The sequence below is a fragment of the Centropristis striata genome, chromosome 1, assembly GCF_030273125.1.
Source record: "Centropristis striata isolate RG_2023a ecotype Rhode Island chromosome 1, C.striata_1.0, whole genome shotgun sequence".
Taxonomy (NCBI): domain Eukaryota; kingdom Metazoa; phylum Chordata; class Actinopteri; order Perciformes; family Serranidae; genus Centropristis; species Centropristis striata.
The window spans coordinates 10,928,394-10,949,486 of record NC_081517.1 but is presented as its reverse complement, the minus strand read 5'-3'; the positions used below and the strand labels follow the sequence as shown (position 1 = coordinate 10,949,486).

Below are 21,093 nucleotides of genomic sequence, written 5' to 3'. Positions count from 1 at the left end.
AAGTGATGATTAATAAATAGAAATAAAACTAAATGTAAATAATGAGCCTCACACACAAGAAATAATTTTAAGAATCCTGCAGATCATGTTAAATATGTTATAATTTTAGTTTCTAAATTCTAGTTTTTCTTTCAGGAAAAATTAGCATTCATTATTTTATGAATTCATCACTGAACTAATAAATTAATTTAGTTGTTTAATTTTGGACACAATGCATCATCTTTTATAATCTCATACTGTTTATTAACGTCTAAAATACAGACAGAGAAAAACATCTGAATTAAATCGGAGAAAATCCTCCTGATAAATGCTGAGGGCCGATTTGATTTTTTATTATATTATATTGTATTATTATATGTTTTATTGTATGATATTATTTTATTATATAATATTATGACATGTCATTATATTATAGTATGTTATATCATATTATAATATGTTATATTATAATATAATTATTATATTATATTATAATATTTAATTTTAAAATCAAACAGAAAGAGAGAAAAACTGTCAAATACATTTGTTGATAAAAACTGTGGAACAAAAACCAGGACCAGGATCTGTAGCTGGTCCTGGACCTGGATCTTGACCTGGACCTGGTCGGTCCTGTAGCTGTGCTGGTGACCTCCAGAGTAGGGCGCAGATCCCAGACACCACAAGAAGAAGAAGAAGAAGAAGACGACGACGACGACAGAAACCGTAGAAGAAGAGCGCAGCGCTGAACACTGAACAGTGGCAGTTAGCAGCAGGCTAAAAGGAGCTAACAGGAGCTAACAGGAGCTAGCGGCTAGCGGGATGTCTGCAGCCTCTAAAGTGGTTCTGGGAGTTTCTGTGGTTCTGACTCTGAGCACCGTGGCTGCGGTCCACCTCAAACAGTCCTGGGACAGACAGGTAAACCGAGCCGGGCTAATGCTAACCGTGCTAGCTGTTAGCGCGGCGCTGAGGTCACAGGAAGTTAACGGAAAGTTTTTTATTCAGAATTAAAGCTTGACGCTGTTTAACAGCTGAGAGAGACTCAAACAGAAAACTGAAGATAAACAGTAAAATCATTTTTAATATAATAAATTCAGTCAATGAGAAGCTAACATTAGCAGCTAGCAAAAACATCCGGTACAGCTTTTCAAATTAAAGGCGTCAGTGGACCTGCAAAATGAATATACCACCCTTTTTCTTCAGTTTCTTGTTAATTTTAATGGCTGTTATAACTTAAGGAACATTTGTTTTGACAAATATAATGATAACAACAAAAATAGCTCATGAAAATTTAATTGAAGAGCTGATATCTAGACATTTTCCATGGTTTCCTTGCAAATAAAATCATTATCAAGAAAACTATGGAAAATGTCTTGATATCAGCTCTTTAATTCCACTCTTATCTGCTGTTTTTGTTATCATAATATTTGTCCAAATAAACGTTGTGTTGTACCAGCCAAGGTGGCTAATATTTTTTTCCATGACTATATATATATATATATATATATATATATATATATATATATAGTAATCATGTAATCATGAAAACTCACCTGAACTCTCCCAGCTGATCACTGATATTATATTGTTTTATGTCCACACGTTTTCTTACATTCAGTTTTCTTTAGTTTAGTTTACATTTTCACTGTTATTTGGTCTTTAAGTGAATAAAACAATTGATTAATCCATAAAATAATAAGTTATGTAAAATAATCACAAGTTTCAAGTAAAAACATTTCAAAGTAAAGGTGCGAGGGTCGGAATAGGTTTGTGTTTTAGTGATGGAAGAAGTACTCACATTTTTACTGCAGTAAAAGTACTAATACTCACTGTGAAATACTCCTCTACAGTTAAAGTCCTGCATTCAAAACTTACTGAACTAAAAGTTCTCGTTATACAGTATGAACCCACTCATATATTCTAAATATATTATTAGATTATTATTATTGATGCATTTAAACAGTGTTTTAATATTGTCTGGTTTGGCTATATGTGATGACTTAATAAGGTTAATTAAAAACTAAATCCCCCATTCAACATTATACAATGATGAGAGATTGACTGATTGATTGATTGATTAATTGATTGATTGATTAATTGACTTAAATGTTTAAGTATGTGAACAAAGCTTTCTCTTATTAAATATCAGGAGGTGTCTCTTTTCACTGCTTTTTGGTCTTTTAAGCAATTTTTGTAAGTTTGTGGAAAATTTCAGTGCTTGAAGGTGGCAAGGTTGTTTTGAAGAAAATATTTTTCAATTTCCACATATTTTTGGACCATCACTATTATTATTAAAATTGATAGAACTTCAACCATTAGATCTGATACTTTATATCATAAATAACATTAACAACCTGATAACGTGAGCAAAATAATGTGCAATATGTGAATTATTATTATTAAAACCTTTCAGATTAAACACACATACGTTACACTGTGATAAATACTATAATAAATATTGTGTTAAAGTATTTTTAAGTGTTTAGTGAAAAAACTGCTTAAACATTAAAAACTGTGGTAAAGATATAAAGTAAGAAGTCTAACTGAAACTAACCATCTGTAATGTTTAAAACATTAACGTGTGTTTGTGGTGCAGCGTCTCCACGAGGGCGTGGTCAGAGATCTGCAGCGTCTGCAGAGGAAGAAGGAGAACCTGAGGCTGCTGGAGGAGCAGAGAGCTCTGACCAATCAGCTGCTGGAGGAGAGACAGCGCACACACGCACAGACAGGTACATACACACACACACACACACACACACACACACAGGCAGGTACCTATGGAAGAATTATTCTCTTCTTTATTCTTTATTCAATTTATATTAATATATCAATATTAATCTTTATTCAAGAGCGTAGATTTTTTTTTAGTTTGAGAGCATGATTTTATTGCTTTTCAGTACACGGCTCCTTCTTGTGCTCAGATTTATTCTCCTCATGCTCACATTTTGTGTTCCCACTTAGATTTATGCTGCTTTCTTTCAAAATGTGTGCTTGAACTCAAAAATCACATGCTTTTGCTCACATTTCTTCTTCTTGGACACAAACATTTTGCTCGCATTCAAATATGTCCTGTGATCAGATGTGTGTGTGCTGCGCTGTCTATTCAAAGACTGCGCTGTCTATCTAAAGTCTGCGCGCTCAGATCTAAAGTCTGCATGCTCAGGTCGAGGTATCGGCTCAGATTAATGCTGCCTATACATCAGAAGACTTCATAAAGATTTAGAAAAGACTCCCGGAAAACTATCAGCTCACACCTGCTCACATCTTTAGAGTTTTTAGTTTTTCAGCCTAGTCTCAGACTGAGATTTTAGACAGACTGTGAATCTTGCTGGGTAACTATTTATAATACAACTCGATGCATTTTTTTTCTACCATGCAATTTTTGTACCATCATGCTCTTAGTAAAAACTTACTAAATGGAGGAGAAGCAGCTTTTGGCTACAGCTGCTCTAGTGTGTGCAGTGGTTTGTGTTGAAAAAAACCCCAACAACAACAAAAAGAAGAGAAGACACCACAAAATGCCCCTTCACAAAGCTGAAAATGAGCTGTTTTTCAGACATGAAAAGTTGACTATTTTATAGTAAAAATAGATGTAGGGAAGAATAAAGGAAAGTTTGTTTAATTGAATATTATATTTATCAGTTCTATCAACTTTCATTTAGTTAATCATACATTAATCATCGATTATTTATTCCTTATTTATGTATACATTTATTTATTCATTTTAACTGGGCCTCCTTACTGTTTTCTTTACTAAAAACAGCACCCCCAAAAATCCCCCTGTGGCCGTAAATATATTGCATCACTGTATTTTAATTAGGACTGAGCTTACTAGCATTATTGTGATGTTACTTTTTCCTGTCGAAGTCGTTTTACTGCTCGGTCTGGAACCGGGGACCTTTCCCCCGCTCATCTATTGGTTGTTGATTGTGTTATGTCACTGCAACTTGTGATAATATCAAACATGTTTGATATGATCGCAAACCCAAGACTAAGAAAAGACTGATATGAAACAGTGCAGATTACTACCTTAAACTTAACGATGGAGATGACGGGAGCTTTTGGTGTAAGCCCAGCATAAAGGATGTCCCTCCCTGCGCTTAAAATAATGTGTTTCACCAGCCAATAGGGAGACAGCTAGAGTTGGGACCAATCAAGTGACGGATGCCTTGTCTTGGATGCGTTCCTTCGCTCATTTCAAGTGCACCATAGGGAGCGGGTAGTACATCGTCTGTTTGTAAAACTGCTTCTCTCTTAAAATACACCAATTTACCATAATAGCCAGCTATTTGAATCGTCACCTATTTAAGATGCCAGCAGATTTACGATTTATGTTAATCTTAAGAAATCCTAAGAAGAGTTATTGTAGTTTAGATTTTTTCAAATTTTAAAATAACGGGATGTATTTTATATACTATAAATACTCTTAGCAGCTTAGCAATGTTATGATAGTCGACTGGTTAAATACATTGTTACCTATTGCATTTTAAACCATGGGACGCAGGTTCTCATCCCGGCTGCCGCACTCAAAAAGGGCGAAGGAACGCACCCAAGACGGCATCCATCATTTGATTGGTCCACACTCTAGCTGTCTCACTATTGGCTGATGAAACACATTTTAAGTGCAGGCAGGGACATCTGAGCACTCAGACTCTAGATCTGAGCTCTCAGACTTAAGGTCTGAGCACGCACAGGACATATTTGAATGCAAGCGAAATTTTTGTGTCCAAGAAGAAGAAATGTGAGCACAAGCATGTTTTTGAGTTCAAGCAAACATTTTGAAAGACAGCAGCAGAAATCTGAGTGCGAGCACAAAATGTGAGCATGTGGAGAATAAATTTGAGCACGAGAGGGAGCTGTGTCACTGAAAAGGAATAAAATCATGCTCTCAAACTGAAAACCTACGCTCTTGAATAAAGATAGGATAATTCTTCCATAGGTATGTACACACACACGCACCTCATTACTGTAGACAAGTAATCGAATAATAAATTAATGCAAAATTGATGTGAAATGTTTAAAGATGAATGTAATAAAATAAAAAAAATTGCTGGTTAATACTGTTAACATTAATGTTAAATTCACATTATAGCCTATAATGACACAGAACAGCTCACAGACTGGTGCTTGCAATCTTATTGTTGAAAATCATTTTATCATTGTTTAATAATACAAAGAGAAAAAAGTAAGCAGTAAGTCTGTCTGAAGAGGATGAAGCGACTGTTACTTTTATCAGCACACTGTGAAAAAAGTTTAATTTTAATAATATAATATTTAAAAATATTTCTAATGTTTTAAGGCCTGTAAGTCACAGCAGGAAACCTTTACAGTCTCCTCACTATAAAACTATGAGGATACATTCAGTCTCCTGTGATGTTCACCTGTCCAGGTGTCTCTGAGGGACAGTGATGGACAGCAGCAGCGAGCCGCTGGGTGGCGGCGAGGACGAGGCGGCATGCACGTCGGCCTCGGAGGGTCTAGAGGAGGGCGAGGTGGAGGGGGAGACGCTGCTGATCGTGGAGTCGGAAGACCAGGGCTCCGTGGATCTGTCACATGACCAGAGCGGAGACTCTCTGACCAGCGACGTGGGCGAGGAGGCAGACGGAGGCTGGGCCTGCGAGGACATGTCCTTCTACTGCGATCGCTGCCACAAGTGGGTCCCTGCAGGTGAGATCCAGCACCAGGACCTCCGGACACAGAACCAGACATACCAGAACAGGGACGCTTGTTCAAAAAGGTTTTTAGGTTTAAAAAAATTAAAAAATCCATCATAGAAAGAAACTGTAAAAACAGACTCTATCGTCAGAGTTTGAACTTTCCCACGGTCCTTGAACGGATCATCAGTTCTAAAAAGTGACCAAAACTGGTGTTAAATGTTGATATTTGTGTCAGAATCTCTTTATTCTACATGTGTCATTTAAAATAAAGTGCTCGCACTAACCAGATCCTGTTAAAAACATTAAATTCTGCTCCTCTGAGACACTGTGAAGACATGATTGATTCTGCTGAGACCAACGGTCACATGACAAATATTCACTGAAAATCTGTTTACACAGAGCAGAGAGGAGAGGACAGGAGAGGCTGTTTACAGAGCAGAGAGGAGAGGACAAGAGAGGCTGTTTACACAGAGCAGAGAGGAGAGGATAGGAGATGCTGGAAACATGACAATACTTCAATATGGGGAGAAGACTGGTCTTTGGTCTTTCTATGTCTTTTTTGGAGGGTAATTTTGTATCTTTTCGAATATATTATTTAGATCTTGTTTTATCATTTTTGTGACTAAACAAACTGCGGCTTCATTGAAAAAGCCTGGTTAGAATTAACACCAACTTTCACTTCAGGCTAAAGCCGTTCCACTAACGCAGCTCAGCGTGTCTAGTCAGCGCTAACTCAACCCAGGCTATACAAGCCAGCATTGTACGTGAGCGTGGAGTATATAAGCAGCCTGTATTAATCGATCGTGAAAATGCATGAGTAATTAAATCCTACTTATTGTGTTATTAGTAGTTGTTAATAAATTAACAATTAGATCACTAGATACAACAATAATAATAATAATAACAGCTGTATGTTCACAGTAGGCTAAGTTCGGAGAACTCACAACTAAAATTAATTTACTGTAAATTGGCCTAACTGGGCAAAGTAACCCTGTCCTATATTAATTATTCTGTTACATGTCAACAGTGGGAATCTGAACAGCCAAAAAAGGACTTGGACAGTGAAAACGTAATAATGTTTGGGCTGTATCTTCATTCTTCAGATTGTGTATAACCATGCACCTTGCTGCAGGACACAGCTGGAACAACTACTGCAGCAAGCAATGATGAAACTGAGAAATTAAATAATAATTGTCAACTACATAATCAACTAAGCCTACCCTTTGACACATTTTCTTTTACAGGATGTCGGCGCGATCTGCAGCGTCATATGCTTATGGGAACTGAAAACCAAAAACTCCACATGGAGAAAAAAGCTAAAAATGTAATAAATCAAATTGGAGATAAAGAAACTAGAGAATGATTTAAGTATATATTTTACCACAGCAGAAGGTCCTGGTTTAGACTTCATTTCATGTGTTTTTTTTGTCTTAACAGCTAGAACAAAATGAATGAATAAACGACTAATAAAAAAACTTTTGCACATTTTTCTTAAATTATACATGTTTAGCTTTCAAGTAAACGGTTCACTCCAAAACAAAAGTTGCATGAATTAAAAAACAGATTGACTGAAATAGGTATATAAATTCATGCCTCGTCATATTGTGAGAAAAAAGGTCTAAACCAGACTGTGTACATAAAAAACGTCTAAACTTTCGGCACGGACATGACAAAAGTGACGCGAACAGGAAAAGAAACGTGACAGAATTGTATTTTGGGATTTTGTTTCTGCCCGTCAGAAATAAACTGACACACAGCCAAAGTTAGCTCATCAGTTAGTCTGCCCCGGAGCAGGTTAGTTCAGTGGTGTAAGTTACCATGGTTGCATAGCAGCTAAACTTAAGCCACTTTGATGGAACGCATCTCTCACTTAAATTAGCAAGACTTATCAAAATAAGCCAAGTTCGGGGTGTCCCGGTGGCTCACAATGGTAGAGCGCTTACCATTAAGGCTGAGTCCTTGCTGCGGCGGAGCCGGGTTCGAATCCGGCCTGAGCTCCCTTTGCCGCATGTCTTTCCCTCTATCACCCCCTTTCTATCTGTCACTATCAATAAAGCAAAAAATGCCTAAAAAATAATCTTTAAAAAAAAAAAATAAGCCAAGTTGATGGAACACCACTCTGTGTGTTTGTTGTTGTTGTTGTTTGTGTCTCAGCTCAGCTCCGAGGTGAGCAGCCCAGCTACCTGAAGGGAGACAACTTCTTTAAATTCATCTGCTGCGACTGCTCCGAGGATGGAAAGGAAAGCTTCGAGAGGATGAGACTCACCTGGCAGCAGGTATACACACACACACACACACACACACATACACACACACACACACACACACACTTGCACAGAGACGCACATACACACTTACACATTCACACACAAACACACACACACTTGCACAGAGACGCAAACACAGACGTTCCTAGCAACGGTTGCTAGATTGCTGTTTTGGGGCGGGGCTGATGAGAACGTTCGTTCCTTTGATGGTTTGATATCGTGTTCTTTTTGGCTTTGATCTTATGATAATGTCATATGTGGCTCCAGTTGAACTCACAGACCTGTGGAAACTAGCCAAGGATTCACAGAGACTCACCTGAAACTAGCCAAGGATTCACAGAGACTCACCTGAAACTAGCCAAGGATTCACAGAGACTCACCTGAAACTAGCCAAGGATTCACAGAGACTCACCTGAAACTAGCCACAATTCACAGAGACTCACCTGAAACTAGCCAAGGATTCACAGAGACTCACCTGAAACTAGCCAAGGATTCACAGAGACTCACCTGAAACTAGCCACAATTCACAGAGACTCACCTGAAACTAGACAAGGATTCACAGAGACTCACCTGACCAGAGACACAGCAACAATGAACACATCCCATCATGTGATTAAATTCACCCACTCATTCACTCCTTCTTTGGGAAGTTCACTGTGGGGAATGATGAAATCTGGAACCTCAGATGACGTCATGAAAATCATGTTGGCAGAGCTGGTGCTGGACATAATTACATACATCGGCCGAGGGTTGTTGACGACTCAGAGGCGCATGAAAGTAGTCGAGTTCCAGGAGCACGTTCAGTCCAGTCTGAGCAAGACCCTCTCTCAGACTTTTTCAGACATTCAGGGCGTTGAGGAGAATAGTGTCTGCTCAAAAAGACTTACAAGCTCCATCGTTAAGGGGGCTGTCGAGAGTGTCCACTCTGCCCTCTCTGCCAATATGCGCAGTACAGAGCCTGTCGTCATCCAGCACATCATCCCTCCTCGCAGACTGAATGTTATTGTGGGTCCAGCCTCCAAAATGTTCAAGTCTTTCACAGCCAAAGTGAGAAGCTTGTTCTCCACTCGAACACTTAGGCAGAGAAAAAGTCCTACCACCTCCCTGGAGGAACAGAAAGCAGAAGTGGAGGAGTTCTCAGACACTGATGACTCCTCTGAGGAGTCAAAGGATGAAGACTCTGAAGAGGAAAACCTGCAAAAGAGTCTGTGAGTAAGACTGTGCAAGAGGTCATCAAGAAGGAGGTGAGCGAGACCATCGAACCTCTTCTGAATGAAGTGTCAGACGCTGAGTTTGATCTGCTGCAGTCCGAAAGCTCTATGGAGATAATAGTTGTCGCGGGGGACATTGCTAAGTTGATTTCGGAAGAAATGAAGAGCTTAACGGAAGCAACTGCTCCTGACCGAAGTCCATAATCAGATGACAAGAGCAAGAAGTCAAAGAAAAAAAATAGGGAGCAGGATGAAGATGTTTTTGGCAAAGCAGTTTGCCTAAGTGTCAATTTATCGTGCAGCAGCTCACCCGAAGGCCAAATTCCACCAGGACAAGAAAATTGAAGATAAGGAGTCAGTGCAGTTGTTCAAAGATAGCGTTGACTCTTTACTGAAACTGGATTCTAATAATAGTGGAAGTGAAGTGAAGTGGGGCGATGCAGAAATGGTGCTGGTGGAGATGGAAAGCACAGACATGGAGAACTTCATCGCCTGCTCTGTCAGATATCACCTGATGGTACGACCCAAGAAGTATACCGCCATTGTCAGGTTCTTTTTATCTGTGGGCCAAGCCATCTCCAGAGTCTGCAGGTGTGGGAGAAAGGTGTAAGGATTTTTAACATCATAGTGTTGCGCTTATCTAGTGCTTCATGGGGTTTACGCCAAATGCTCTGGTGGTTCGCCCGCTTTTTGAGACACAACATCTAAGTCACTAAAATGAAGGAAAAAAATGGTAAAACTGCTGCATCTGTCGAGTAGAAATATGGCTGCGATTATTTGGTGATGGCCCCACATCGAGTTAACTTTACGGTTACCAGGGTAACCCCGGTTCTCTGATAACTGAGTGAGGTATCTCATTATGGAAAGCGCCTTCAGGTGTGACTAAGCATGGAAGCTCCAATAATACCACTTCTGTCAGTAGATAGACCAGTCCTCTTCAGATGCACGGGCCAGCCCGCCCTCCTTTATAAACGCCAGCAGTGACCTACCCGTTATTCTCACTCTCTTCCCTGAGAAGATCATATAGGTTCCTCAGCTGTCCTGTTGTCTGGATTTCCATTTAACTGACATCCCGTCTGCGGCTCTTCTGTGTGGAGTTTGCATGTTCTCCCCATGTCAGCGTAGGTTCTCACCGGGTACTCCGGCTTCCTCCCACAGTCCAAAAACATGCACTTATATTTGGATTGGTGACTCTAAATTGCCCGTAGGTGTGAATGAGAGTATGATTGTCTGTCTCTATGTGTCAGCCCTGCGATAGTCTGGCGATCTGTCCAGGGTGTACCCCGCCTCTCGCCCAATGTCAGCTGGGATAGGCTCCAGCCCCCGCAACCCGAGTGCGGATAATCGGTTAACGAGAATGAATGTTCTCTGACGCTGCCGTCAAGCTAGTCACCAAGCGTGGGGATCTGATGTCAGGATGTTTTGTATTTCTGTGCATTGTGGATTCAGGTGGGTGTTTATACTGGCAGACATCTATCTGCATCTACCTGTTGTGGTACAAGCTATCACGTTGAGCTTTATAAAGAAGCCCGTGCATCTGAAGAGGATTGGTCTATCTACTGACAGACGTGGTGTTATTGGAGCTTCCATGATTGGTCACTCCTGAAGGCGCTTCCTATAGTACCTCACTCATAGACCCGGGGTTACCCTGGTAACCTAAAGTTACCTCGATGTGGGGCCATCTATAAATATATGCTAATCTCTCTCATCATTTACAGTAATAGCTGTAAATGTTATATAAATGTCACATTAGTATAAATATGATCCAAAATAGTAAAACATATTAGAATAGAATAGTATAGTAGTAATAGAATAGCAGTAGATTTTAAGCCCAAATATAGTAAATTGTTAAAGAGCTCCAGTCCTGCCTCATGTCCAGATAACTGTCGCCCCCCAGGTCGAGGTCAATGGAGCAGGTTACCTGGATGTGGGGCAGGACTTGAGTCCTCGTGGCCCCTCAGTGCTGAAACTGTGACTCCTCAGCTAGACTTGCCGGTCCTGAACCTTCCTCAGTCTGACCATTGTCTGTTGTGTTGATAGGCCAGCTGTTTACTGTGGAGCTCCTGTTTTACTCTCTGTCCTGAAAACCATACAGCAACTAGAAATCCAACATGATCCATAGTAACTGAACTCTGAACATGTCAAGAATCATCAAATAAAATGATTCAAACTTTAATTTCTGCCCACACACACACACTTACACAGACACACACTTACACCCACACATACTTACACACACACACACACACACACACACACACACACATACACAGACAGTGAAGAGGTAAAACTTATTGTTTGTGTTTATTAGCTGCATGTTTTCATCACTTCCTGTTTTAACTTGAGGAGAAAGAATAAAGAATGTTCAGCGGTGCAAAAATAAGTGTGATTAAAATGCGTCAAATTTTTTAACGTGTTAATTTTTGTGTTATTTATTCATCTAAATTAACGCATTAAAGTCACGGCCCTAATCATAATTTATTGTAAATGAATCCCCCTTTTGATAGTGTATATTAATATCAAAGTGCGACAGATAATGATTGATCAATAACCAATATATGTAATAAAATAATAACCCCTAATAGAATTGTTATTGATTATATTGTTTTGAGCTGAAATAAAAATAGTGTAGTGATTTATCACCAGAGAGCTACAAACATAAAACTTTATTAAGTAATATTTAACATTCTGCAATGTGTTACTGTCAGCCAGTTCTGTAAAGATAACTGGGAAAATACAAAATAAATAGGAATTAAATAAAAATCTAAATAAACATTGTTACTGTTCAGTGTCTATCAAAATTAATTAATTATTAATTGATATCTAACAGCATTTTTCTAAATGACACAAAGCAACATTTTCTGCATCATATATCAGGCTCTCATTAATACGCAGGTCAACAAAAACAGATAATCATAAACAACAATATCTGATTCTTTCTTTGATCATTTGTTTGAATATATTTCTCCTCTGTTCATATGAATCTGGGAGAGTTTAACCTGAATGAAATGAGCTTATAGATGATGGAATAACAAACAGTCTGTGTGTTGTTGTCAGGTGGTGATGCTGGCCATGTACAACCTTTCTCTGGAGGGGACCGGTCGCCAGGGTTACTTCAGGTGGAAGGAGGACATCTGTGCTTTCATTGGCCGACACTGGAACTTCCTGCTGGGAACAAGGTCGCTGGCTCTCGTTACCATCCTGTCTGTGTTTCTGCTCAACACTTTATCACTTCTGCCTCATCATTCAGCGTTCAGACATCTGCAGCTGACAGCTTTAGTTTGATGTTTGTGGCTTAAGTTATTGTCTGAAATATTACCGGAGGAACTGAAGGTTGACTTATCAGCTGCTTCATTAACCATAAAGAGATGCTTTTTATATATAAAACATAATTTAATTATCTTCACTCCATTAAATATTGAAAAGACAATTGGTTGCTTTCATTTGACGTCACATTGCTGAATTGCGAGAGCACGAAATCCAGATGGAGAAAATGCCTGTTTTGTGCCGTATATGGCTTCTCCAATTGTTCAGAGAGAAGGAAAAGCGATTTTTTTTTTTTTGAAAACCAAATGTTGTAGTCCATAAAGGTGAGAAATGTAAAAAGCTAACTGAACAGCGCCACAGAAAGTGGATTTATCAGGGCTTTTCGGGCCGGTGCCCAATTGTGAACATTTCTTTGGTTTTCCACCCCCAAATAGCCGGCTCCCGGTCCGGAAAACTCGTTCCACATCGGCACCAACTCTCTGCTGGAACCGCGAACCACTTGGTCAGGGACTGGGGGCAGAGCTATCTGACCAACAAGACCAACTCTGCCACCAGAGAGACCAACTAAAATGTGTATCATTCATTTGTTTATCTGCAATGTGATTGATACAGACAAGCTAGCCTTCTAACATTAGCGGCGATCGATAGCGTTCTAACGTTAGCAGGCTAGCGTGACCAAGACCAACTCGGTGCCATTGAGAGAGACCGACTTAAATGTGTATCATTCATTTATTTGATTCAGTTTAGGCTATCGATGTTTATGTCCTGCCGTCCATTTAAAATCGCCCCGCCTTCGCACATCATCATAATCACGTGACTATAACCCAGCTATTGAATGATTTTAATGAGGGTAGTAGAAGTATCCTTGAGCAAGATACTGAACCCCAAATTGCTCCCGATGCTGCGTTCATGGGTGTGTGAATGAATTCCCAATGGTGTCAGGTAGCCTCGGCCACCAGTATGAATGTGTGTGTGAATGGGTGAATGAGCGTAGTGTGTAGTGAAAAGTGCTTTGAATAAAAGCGCTATATAAGTGCACCTTATTAATGAAAGATATCAGATGTTCTTAGATAAAAGCTTTAAAACGATGTTTCAGTGGCAGTGTGGTATCGTCTGCTAGGCCTGTCACGATAACACATTTTATAGGACGATGTATTTTCCCAGATACCATGACGATAAAGGATAGTATCGTTGTATCAATGTCATTTTAGTTGTAGAACGAGATTAGCGCATAATAAGTTCATCCTTTTCCACAGCAATTCATTTTTAAGTCTCGAGAATATTAAACATTGGAATTGAAATGTGGAAAAGAAATATTAAAATATCCTAGATAAATAAACATAAATAAATAAACTACATCCAAAACAAATAAAATAGACTTTCCGGCCCCGTTAACAAAACATTACAATGAGATAATAATTATGTATTATATATTTTATATTATAAATAACATATAAACAGCTGGAATGGCTGTTTGGGAAATATAGTTTTTTTTTCAGCAATTTGTACCACCTGTCAAACATTTGCAGCATTACTTTAAACACAACACAAAAAGCACAAAAAGTCATACATGTAAACGACAATCTATTGAGTGCAGAAAATTATTGTGTCCATTTTTATATATCGAACGATAAGTCGATATAGTTATTATCGTGACAGGCCTACCTGTCAGAAGCTTCGTGATCTGGCTGTACTACATTGTCTTTTAGACATGTTATGAAACAAATAAATCGTAAAAAATCGTTGCTGTGTTTCTGTGTGTTAGAGCATCAGAGCTGCACAGGAGGTTATAGAACAGAAGAGGCCAGCTGAAATATCTGCAATCAGCCAAAACGAGTTGAAAAGTTTTCCACATATTGGATATGGTCAAAAAGTATAATGTCCGGATGAAGCGGTGTCGATTGGTGCAGACGATGGTGAGCTTCCTGTTGTTGACCTGGAGACTGTGTGACTAACAGGAAGAAGACGTCGACATGGTGGAGCACGGTGGCCGGCTGCCTCTCGGTTGGCAGTCCCACCTTCTTCCGGTCTGGAGCACAGGAGTTCGGCGAGCCTGGATGGTGGAAGCTGGTTCAGAACAGACCTCCGACTCTGCGGCTGGAGGTGGACAAATCCACCACCAAGGCTAAAGGTAACTTCTCCTGCTCCAGTCCAAGAGACTCTGGTTGATCGACTGCTGCAGGTTACTGACACTGAGACGATATTTTCACCTTCAGCTGCGAAACCTGTGATGGACCCGATCATCACCGTGGAGGGCCTGAGGAAGCGCGGCGCCAGGAACCCTGTGGAGAACGCCATCCAGCTGAAGGAGAAGCGCTGTCGCACGCAAGAGGCCAAAGACATCCGGCGGGCTCAGAAGGAGGCGGTTGGCGGCTACACCGACCGCAGCGCCTCTTCCACGCCCGTCAAACTGGGCGGCGGCCGTGGAGGGAGTGCCGGGCGCCGGCCTGATCTCATCCTGGAGAAAGGTGAGGTCATTGATTTCTCCTCGCTCAGCTCATCAGACCGAACGCCGCTCACCAGCCCATCACCGTCACCTTCGCCTGACTTCTCCGCCCCGGGCACACCGGCGTCTCATTCAGCAACACCCAGCCTTCTATCAGAGGCTGACCTCATCCCGGACGCCATGCCGCCGCAGGCTCTGTTCCATGGTGAGTTACGGCTCCACTCATCCAGACGTTTTCTTCTAACATTTTGTGTTATTTTAACATGATGTAAACACTGACGTCCTCTCTGCAGACGATGAGGAGATGGAGACGGAGGGAATGATCGACCCCGGAATGGAGTACATCCCTCCTCCCCGAGCCAGCCTCGTCGCCCGCAAGAAGCTCCGGCCAGCGCCGCCGCACATCAAATGTGAAGCGGAGAGTGAGGACGATGACGGCCGCGAGCGTGATGAGGACTTTGAAGAGCCTGTAGGACACGGCGAAGGTCCGTCTCTCTCCACCAGGGGCTGCGTTGGCGCTGGAGGGCCGGAGCGGAGGAGGATAACTCATTCTGAGAAAGCAGACGGAGCAAGCGGCGTCTCCCAGACTCCTCGCTTCGCCCCACTCAGCCTCTATGAGGAGAGGATGCTGCTGCGGCGCCTGGACGCCTGCCCGCTGGCCTTGGCCGTCACCCCGCAGGCCAAGCGCCTCCACAGGAAGCTGCTGGTCCGCCAGGCCAAGAGGCAGAGAGGGCTCCCCCTGCTGGACATAGACCGAGCCGTGAGCGCCACCCTCACCCTGGTGGGAGGGATCTACGGCGCCCAGGGTGTGGGCACACTCATGAGAGGTGGACTCTTGGGGAAATACTGCACCAACAGCCAGGAGCTGCGTATCCTCGATCGCTTCCAGGTACTTCAAACATTCCTCCTGGTTTTATTTAGTCAGACTTCTGTTTATACTTCAGTGTCAGGGCCTGCCCTCCTGTGTCAGCAGGAAGGGGTTAATGTTACTGAGCAATGACTCACATTAATGACAGTAATTCATTCGTGATGGATGTAATGTGTTTTTGTCAGTTCACCAGCAGTCAGCTGTTATCAACAGGGGATCAACAATGTACTCCTATAGCGCCTTAGCTAGGCTTCAATCATTCTGGATATTGAAGCTGAAATATTGGTTTCAGCCTCAAGACTGTAAACTGCTTCGGATGTTTTGTGAATGCTGGAGAACACGTAGAGAACCAGAGATATGACTGAACGTAAATATGTTTGTGTGCAGACCAACATTTCTACCAGAAAGGGGATCCAGCAGGCCTCGGTGTCCTTCTGGCATCGTCTGATGGGAGCAGAGGGCAGTTTGGATAGGAGCATCAAGAGTCCATACACGTCCCGCATCCTGAAACCGTACATCAGGTAAAGACCTTCCTAAAACACAGTCCTGAACCCTTCTGTCAGGACCTTCTTAAAACACAGCCTGACTATTCCCAATAGAATTCACAATAAACATGCACCATATAAGAAACATAGAGTTAAAAATAGAACAAGCCCCTAGTTCACCACTGAACTTGCACTTATGTTCAAAGCAAGAGACAAAGCGTGGGCCACAGCAAGGCGCACCGATGAGGCAGCTCACTGGCTTACATTAAAAAAACGAACGAACAAATGCACTACCGCCTTAAGAAAAGTTAAAGCAAATTATCATATTTACCTAATCTCCAGCTCGTTTACAAACCCATCAAAATTTTGGAGAGCAGTTAATATGAAGAAAAACAAATCATGTACATCTATTCGTCCTTCTATCACATCAAATGAAAGTATAATAGATAAACCATCTGACATTTGTGATGCTTTCAATGCACATTTTGCTGCTGCTGGAAACCAATTTGATATAGTATATCCTAGTCACAAGAGTCTGCTGCCTCTTGTGTCTCCAAACCACCACTGTTCAAACCACACTTCCCCGTTTACACTGCAACCTTTTATGTCTTATGCTGTTATCAAAGCACTTCAGGGTTTAGACTGCAAGAAATCAACAGGTGAGGATAAAATAGATCCTTATTTTTTAAAGCTTGATGCTCATCATATAGCAGACCAAATTACATACCTGTTTAATCTGTCCATTTCTTCTGGCGTTATCCCTCAAGGATGGAAATCAGCACATGTTTTCCCACTACATAAGAGTGGTGATAAATCAAACCTCAACAATTATCGACCAATTTCAAAACTGCCCTGTCTCGCTAAAGTTCTTGAATCTCTCGTCAACAATCAGCTCAAAACATTCCTCTCACTAAATGATGTGCTGACTCCCCTTCAATCTGGTTTCAGATCAAAGATAAAACATAGTACAGTTACTGCTATTACATCAGTTACAAACAATATTATATGTGCCATGGACAAAGGAAATTATTGTGCCGCCCTCTTTGAAGATTTATCAAAAGCATTTGATACTGTTGATCATGCTCTGCTACTACAAAATCTCAGTAACATTGGCTTTGACTCTAGTACATGTAAATGGTTCGAAGCTACCTATCCCACTGACAGCAATGTGTGACCCTCGCATCCAATCGCAGATCCTGAATTTTTACCATTAACAAAGTAGGTCCCACAAGGTTCAATATTGGGTCCTGTCCTGTTTACCATTTTCTTTAACAACATTACATCCACTATAACAAACTGTAACGCCCATCTCTACGCTGATGACACAGTTCTGTATTGCGCCGCTAACACTGCACATTCAGCCATTGAAACTCTCCAGCAAGCCTTTCACAAACTACAACATTCTCTCCTCAATCTAAAATTAGTTCTCAATCCAGACAAAAACCAAATTCATGATATTCTCAAGAGCCAGACATATTGCTGAAGAAGGTCACAGCACTGAAAGGGTTTCACAATACAAATTTCTTGGTCGCTAGTTAGATCAAAAACTCAGATTCAAATTTCATGTTGAAATACTTAAATACTTTAAATACTTAAATACTTAAATACGTAAATTAAAACAAAAAATTGGATACTTATACAGAAACAAAACAAACTTCCCTCTGTTCTGTAGGAAACGGATCATTCAGGCTGTTTTTTTTTATCAGTTCTGGATTATGCTGAGAATGCTGATCTATAAACATGCTTCTGCCTCCACTCTCACCTCACTGGACTCTGTTTATCATTCTGCACTCCGATTCATCACTGGTGACAGTTACTCCACCCATCATTGACTCCTATACAACAAGGTGGGATGAGCACCTTTATCCGTGAGACGAGACATGCACTGGTTCCTCTTCATTTATGAAGTCTTGACAGGTGACATGCCACCATACCTCAGCACCTTATTAAACTGGTCACATAGTAATTATTCAACACGCTCTAGTGATTGCTTAATGCTCAATGTTCCCCGGACTAATACTGAATTTGGAAAAACTGCTTTCAGTTTTTCTGCTGCATCTACCTGGAACATCTCACAACATTCACTCAAACTCAACACAATTATAACTCTGGGCCGGTTTAAATCTATGATAATCAATAACTCTGCCTTTCACTGTAACTGTTTTTAATGTGTTTTGTCTGTACTGTTTCATGTTTTCTCTGTACTCTGTTTTTTGTTCTCTCTGTAATCTCGAATGCAAATGAGGGGTTGCCCTCAATGATTCCTCGAGAAAATGGATAAAGGAATGGTGATTTCTACCTCTGACCTCCTCGTGTTGATTCCTTCACTTCAGTAATAGTAGAAGCAGTCGTTGTACAGCAGTGTCTGTGTTTCTTTTCAGGAGGGATTATGAGAGTCGTCCGGTGAAACTGAGGCTGTTGGCAGAGATTCGGGCTTACCCTCACAGGAAGGAGCCTAACTGGGTCCCAGAACCCAACGCCCCCATAGACTACTGCTACGTCTGCCCGAACCACATCCCCTCTGTCAACGCCATGTGTCACGACAGCTTCTGGCCAGGTAGCACAGACTCATTCTTTACTCTGCCATAACCAGCCACCATGAATCTGTTTCTCCGAACCTAACACATGTCCGGTCTTCTCCTCTAGGTGTGGACCTGTCCGAGTGCCTGCAGTACCCGGACTTCAGCGTGGTCGTCCTCTATAAGAAAGTTGTGATCGGCTTCGGTTTCATGGTGCCTGATGTGAAGTACAACGAGGCCTACATCTCCTTCCTGCTGGTGCATCCTGAGTGGAGGAGAGCCGGCATCGGCACCTTCATGATCTACCATCTTATCCAGGTACAGGTGCTCTATACTAGATGCTCCTCTACTTTCTCCATGTCTGATCCTTTTTGATTGTTTCCTGATGAAGGAAAAGGCCTCCGAACAACAAGGAGGTGATTTTTTTTGTTTGCTTGTTTGTCAGCAGGATGGGCAGAGGAAGTTTTTGTTTGTTTGTCGGGGAGCAAGATGGTTAGATCAAGGCAATACATTGCTCCAGAGAAAGAGTTGTAAAACCATAAAAATGGTGTGGGGGAAGAATGGCTTTTTGCTGCCTTGGAGGACAAAGGGTCGTGTGCAGAGGTGCAGACTCTGACTTCCTGTACAGAGCTGTGTGTCTTTTGAAAGCCATTTTATGGTGTGTGAATTAGTGTGTCTGGTTGCTGATTGGATAGAATGCTTAGCAGGATGTGATGTAGTACTCGACGCCACAAAAACACGCGCCATTTTTAAAAGCCGGCGAAGTAGCTTGCTTTCTTGTGCATTTTAATGCCTGGTACAACTAAAGGTACATTTGTTTGGAGACATATAATGATAACACCAAAATAGCTGATAAGAGTTTAATTTTAGAGCTGATATCTAGACATTTTCCATGGTTTTATTGCTAATGATTTTGGTTATTATCAATAAAACCATAGAAAATGTCTAGATATTAGCTCTTACATTAAACTCTTGTGAGCTATTTTTGAGCTATGTTTGTGTTTGTTATCCTTATATTTGTCCAAACAAATGTACCTTTAGTTGTACCAGACATTAAAATGAACAACAAATTGAAGAAAACAAGGGTGGTCTAATAAGTTTTTCCATGACTGTATATATATGTATATATATATATATATATATATGTCTATGGTCTCCTGTGTTAAATCTGTCATATGAGTCGTCACAATCGAAACTGTCGCTAAGCGATTATGCGACGATCGAAAACCATATGTCACCTCCAGAGTCTCGTAAGTCCCTCAGGGGCCTTTTTTTTTATAATGGAGACATGCCGAGTGAGCGGAGTGGCCATTTGAGAGGGCGTGGCCTGAAACTTTCCCAGCTGCCACTCTTTATCCTAATGGATACTTTAAAACACACACAAACCAAATCACTGAACTACAGGTCAAAACCTTGCTGATCATCTTATGCAAGCCCAGTACATTCCAGTCCAGCAATGGGAAGGGTCATGAAGAAGTTGTTGGGAGGAGGTTTGGTTGCAGGTTTCTAAGTTTCTCGCTCTTGTTCGTTGAGGTCTTCTCTGGTGGTTGCAGTAAAAATTATATTCACAAATCCAACTTTCGATGTGCAGAGCAGTCTGGAGAGTAGGCTGCAGGATTCCTTGTCTCCTGAGGGAGATCTCTGCAGGAGGAGAGGGAAGAGGGCTCTGGAGAATCCTGGAGGATCCCGGCCTGAGGAGGGTAGAGATGTTGTCTCCTCGGGGGCCGGTGGAAAAGAGAGACAAGGAAGGAAATCTTTTTACAGTAGACGCATGTGGTGTCAGGGGGTCGTCCTGACCATATGGAGAGGTGAAAGAAAATGCTGCAGATGAACCAAAGTCCACATGTGGCAAGATCTCAACAAGCTGTTTGTGCTTTTCAGACGTTTTGTTTGTTTGTTTGTGTTTTTCAGACGTGTATGGGGAAGGACGTGACGCTGCACGTGTCGGCCAGTAATCCCGCCATGCTGCTGTATCAGAAGTTTGGTTTTAAAGCGGAGGAGTACATCCTGGACTTCTATGATAAATATTATCCGGTGGACAGCACCGAGTGCCGCCACGCCTTCTTCCTCCGGCTGAGACGCTGAGACTCGAGTCCAGCACCAGGGACCCTTCAGACCACCTGGACCTCGACAGCACGGACACAATCAAACTGAAGTGTTTTTGGTTTCATGGAAAAATAGGAACATTTTGTGACTTTTAGTGCTTTTGGAAAACCATTTCCAACCATGAAACTGTCAGTCAGCGTTTGGTCAGCGTTTGGTTTCACTTTTCTGTTTCTTTGTCTATGTTTGTTTTTGTGGTTCAGTTTATCCAGTAATTGTGTTTTTGTTCTGAATGTCTATGAGCCATTAAAACCAGTGTTTAATAATGAAACTTTAATGACTTGTTCTTTTTTT

The 21,093-nt window shown here is 41.3% G+C and overlaps 2 protein-coding genes across 2 annotated transcripts; both read left to right on the top strand.

Annotated features, from left to right (window-relative positions):
• Nucleotides 1–536: 536 nt before the first annotated feature.
• Nucleotides 537–5,502, top strand: LOC131969240 (protein PET117 homolog, mitochondrial). Its single transcript, XM_059330387.1, has 3 exons — nucleotides 537–894; nucleotides 2,573–2,705; nucleotides 5,366–5,502. Exons 1-3 carry the CDS (start codon nucleotides 799–801, stop codon nucleotides 5,383–5,385), a joined length of 249 nt encoding a protein of 82 aa, XP_059186370.1. The 5' UTR covers nucleotides 537–798; the 3' UTR covers nucleotides 5,386–5,502.
• Nucleotides 5,385–21,068, top strand: kat14 (lysine acetyltransferase 14). The gene is made up of 10 exons (XM_059330261.1): nucleotides 5,385–5,643; nucleotides 7,788–7,909; nucleotides 12,169–12,290; nucleotides 14,337–14,509; nucleotides 14,595–15,029; nucleotides 15,118–15,713; nucleotides 16,080–16,213; nucleotides 18,559–18,734; nucleotides 18,824–19,014; nucleotides 20,608–21,068. Exons 1-10 carry the CDS (start codon nucleotides 5,385–5,387, stop codon nucleotides 20,779–20,781), a joined length of 2,382 nt encoding a protein of 793 aa, XP_059186244.1. The 3' UTR covers nucleotides 20,782–21,068.
• Nucleotides 21,069–21,093: the final 25 nt, after the last annotated feature.

Coding starts and splice junctions, on each gene's coding strand:
- kat14 (XM_059330261.1), top strand. CDS start 5,385: ATGGACAGCAGCAGCGAGCCGCTGGGTGGCGGCGAGGACGAGGCGGCA. Junction 5,644..7,787: donor CCACAAGTGGGTCCCTGCAG/GTGAGATCCAGC, acceptor TTTGTGTCTCAG/CTCAGCTCCGAGGTGAGCAG. Junction 18,735..18,823: donor TCACGACAGCTTCTGGCCAG/GTAGCACAGACT, acceptor CTTCTCCTCTAG/GTGTGGACCTGTCCGAGTGC.
- LOC131969240 (XM_059330387.1), top strand. CDS start 799: ATGTCTGCAGCCTCTAAAGTGGTTCTGGGAGTTTCTGTGGTTCTGACT. Junction 895..2,572: donor AACAGTCCTGGGACAGACAG/GTAAACCGAGCC, acceptor TTTGTGGTGCAG/CGTCTCCACGAGGGCGTGGT. Junction 2,706..5,365: donor GCGCACACACGCACAGACAG/GTACATACACAC, acceptor TCACCTGTCCAG/GTGTCTCTGAGGGACAGTGA.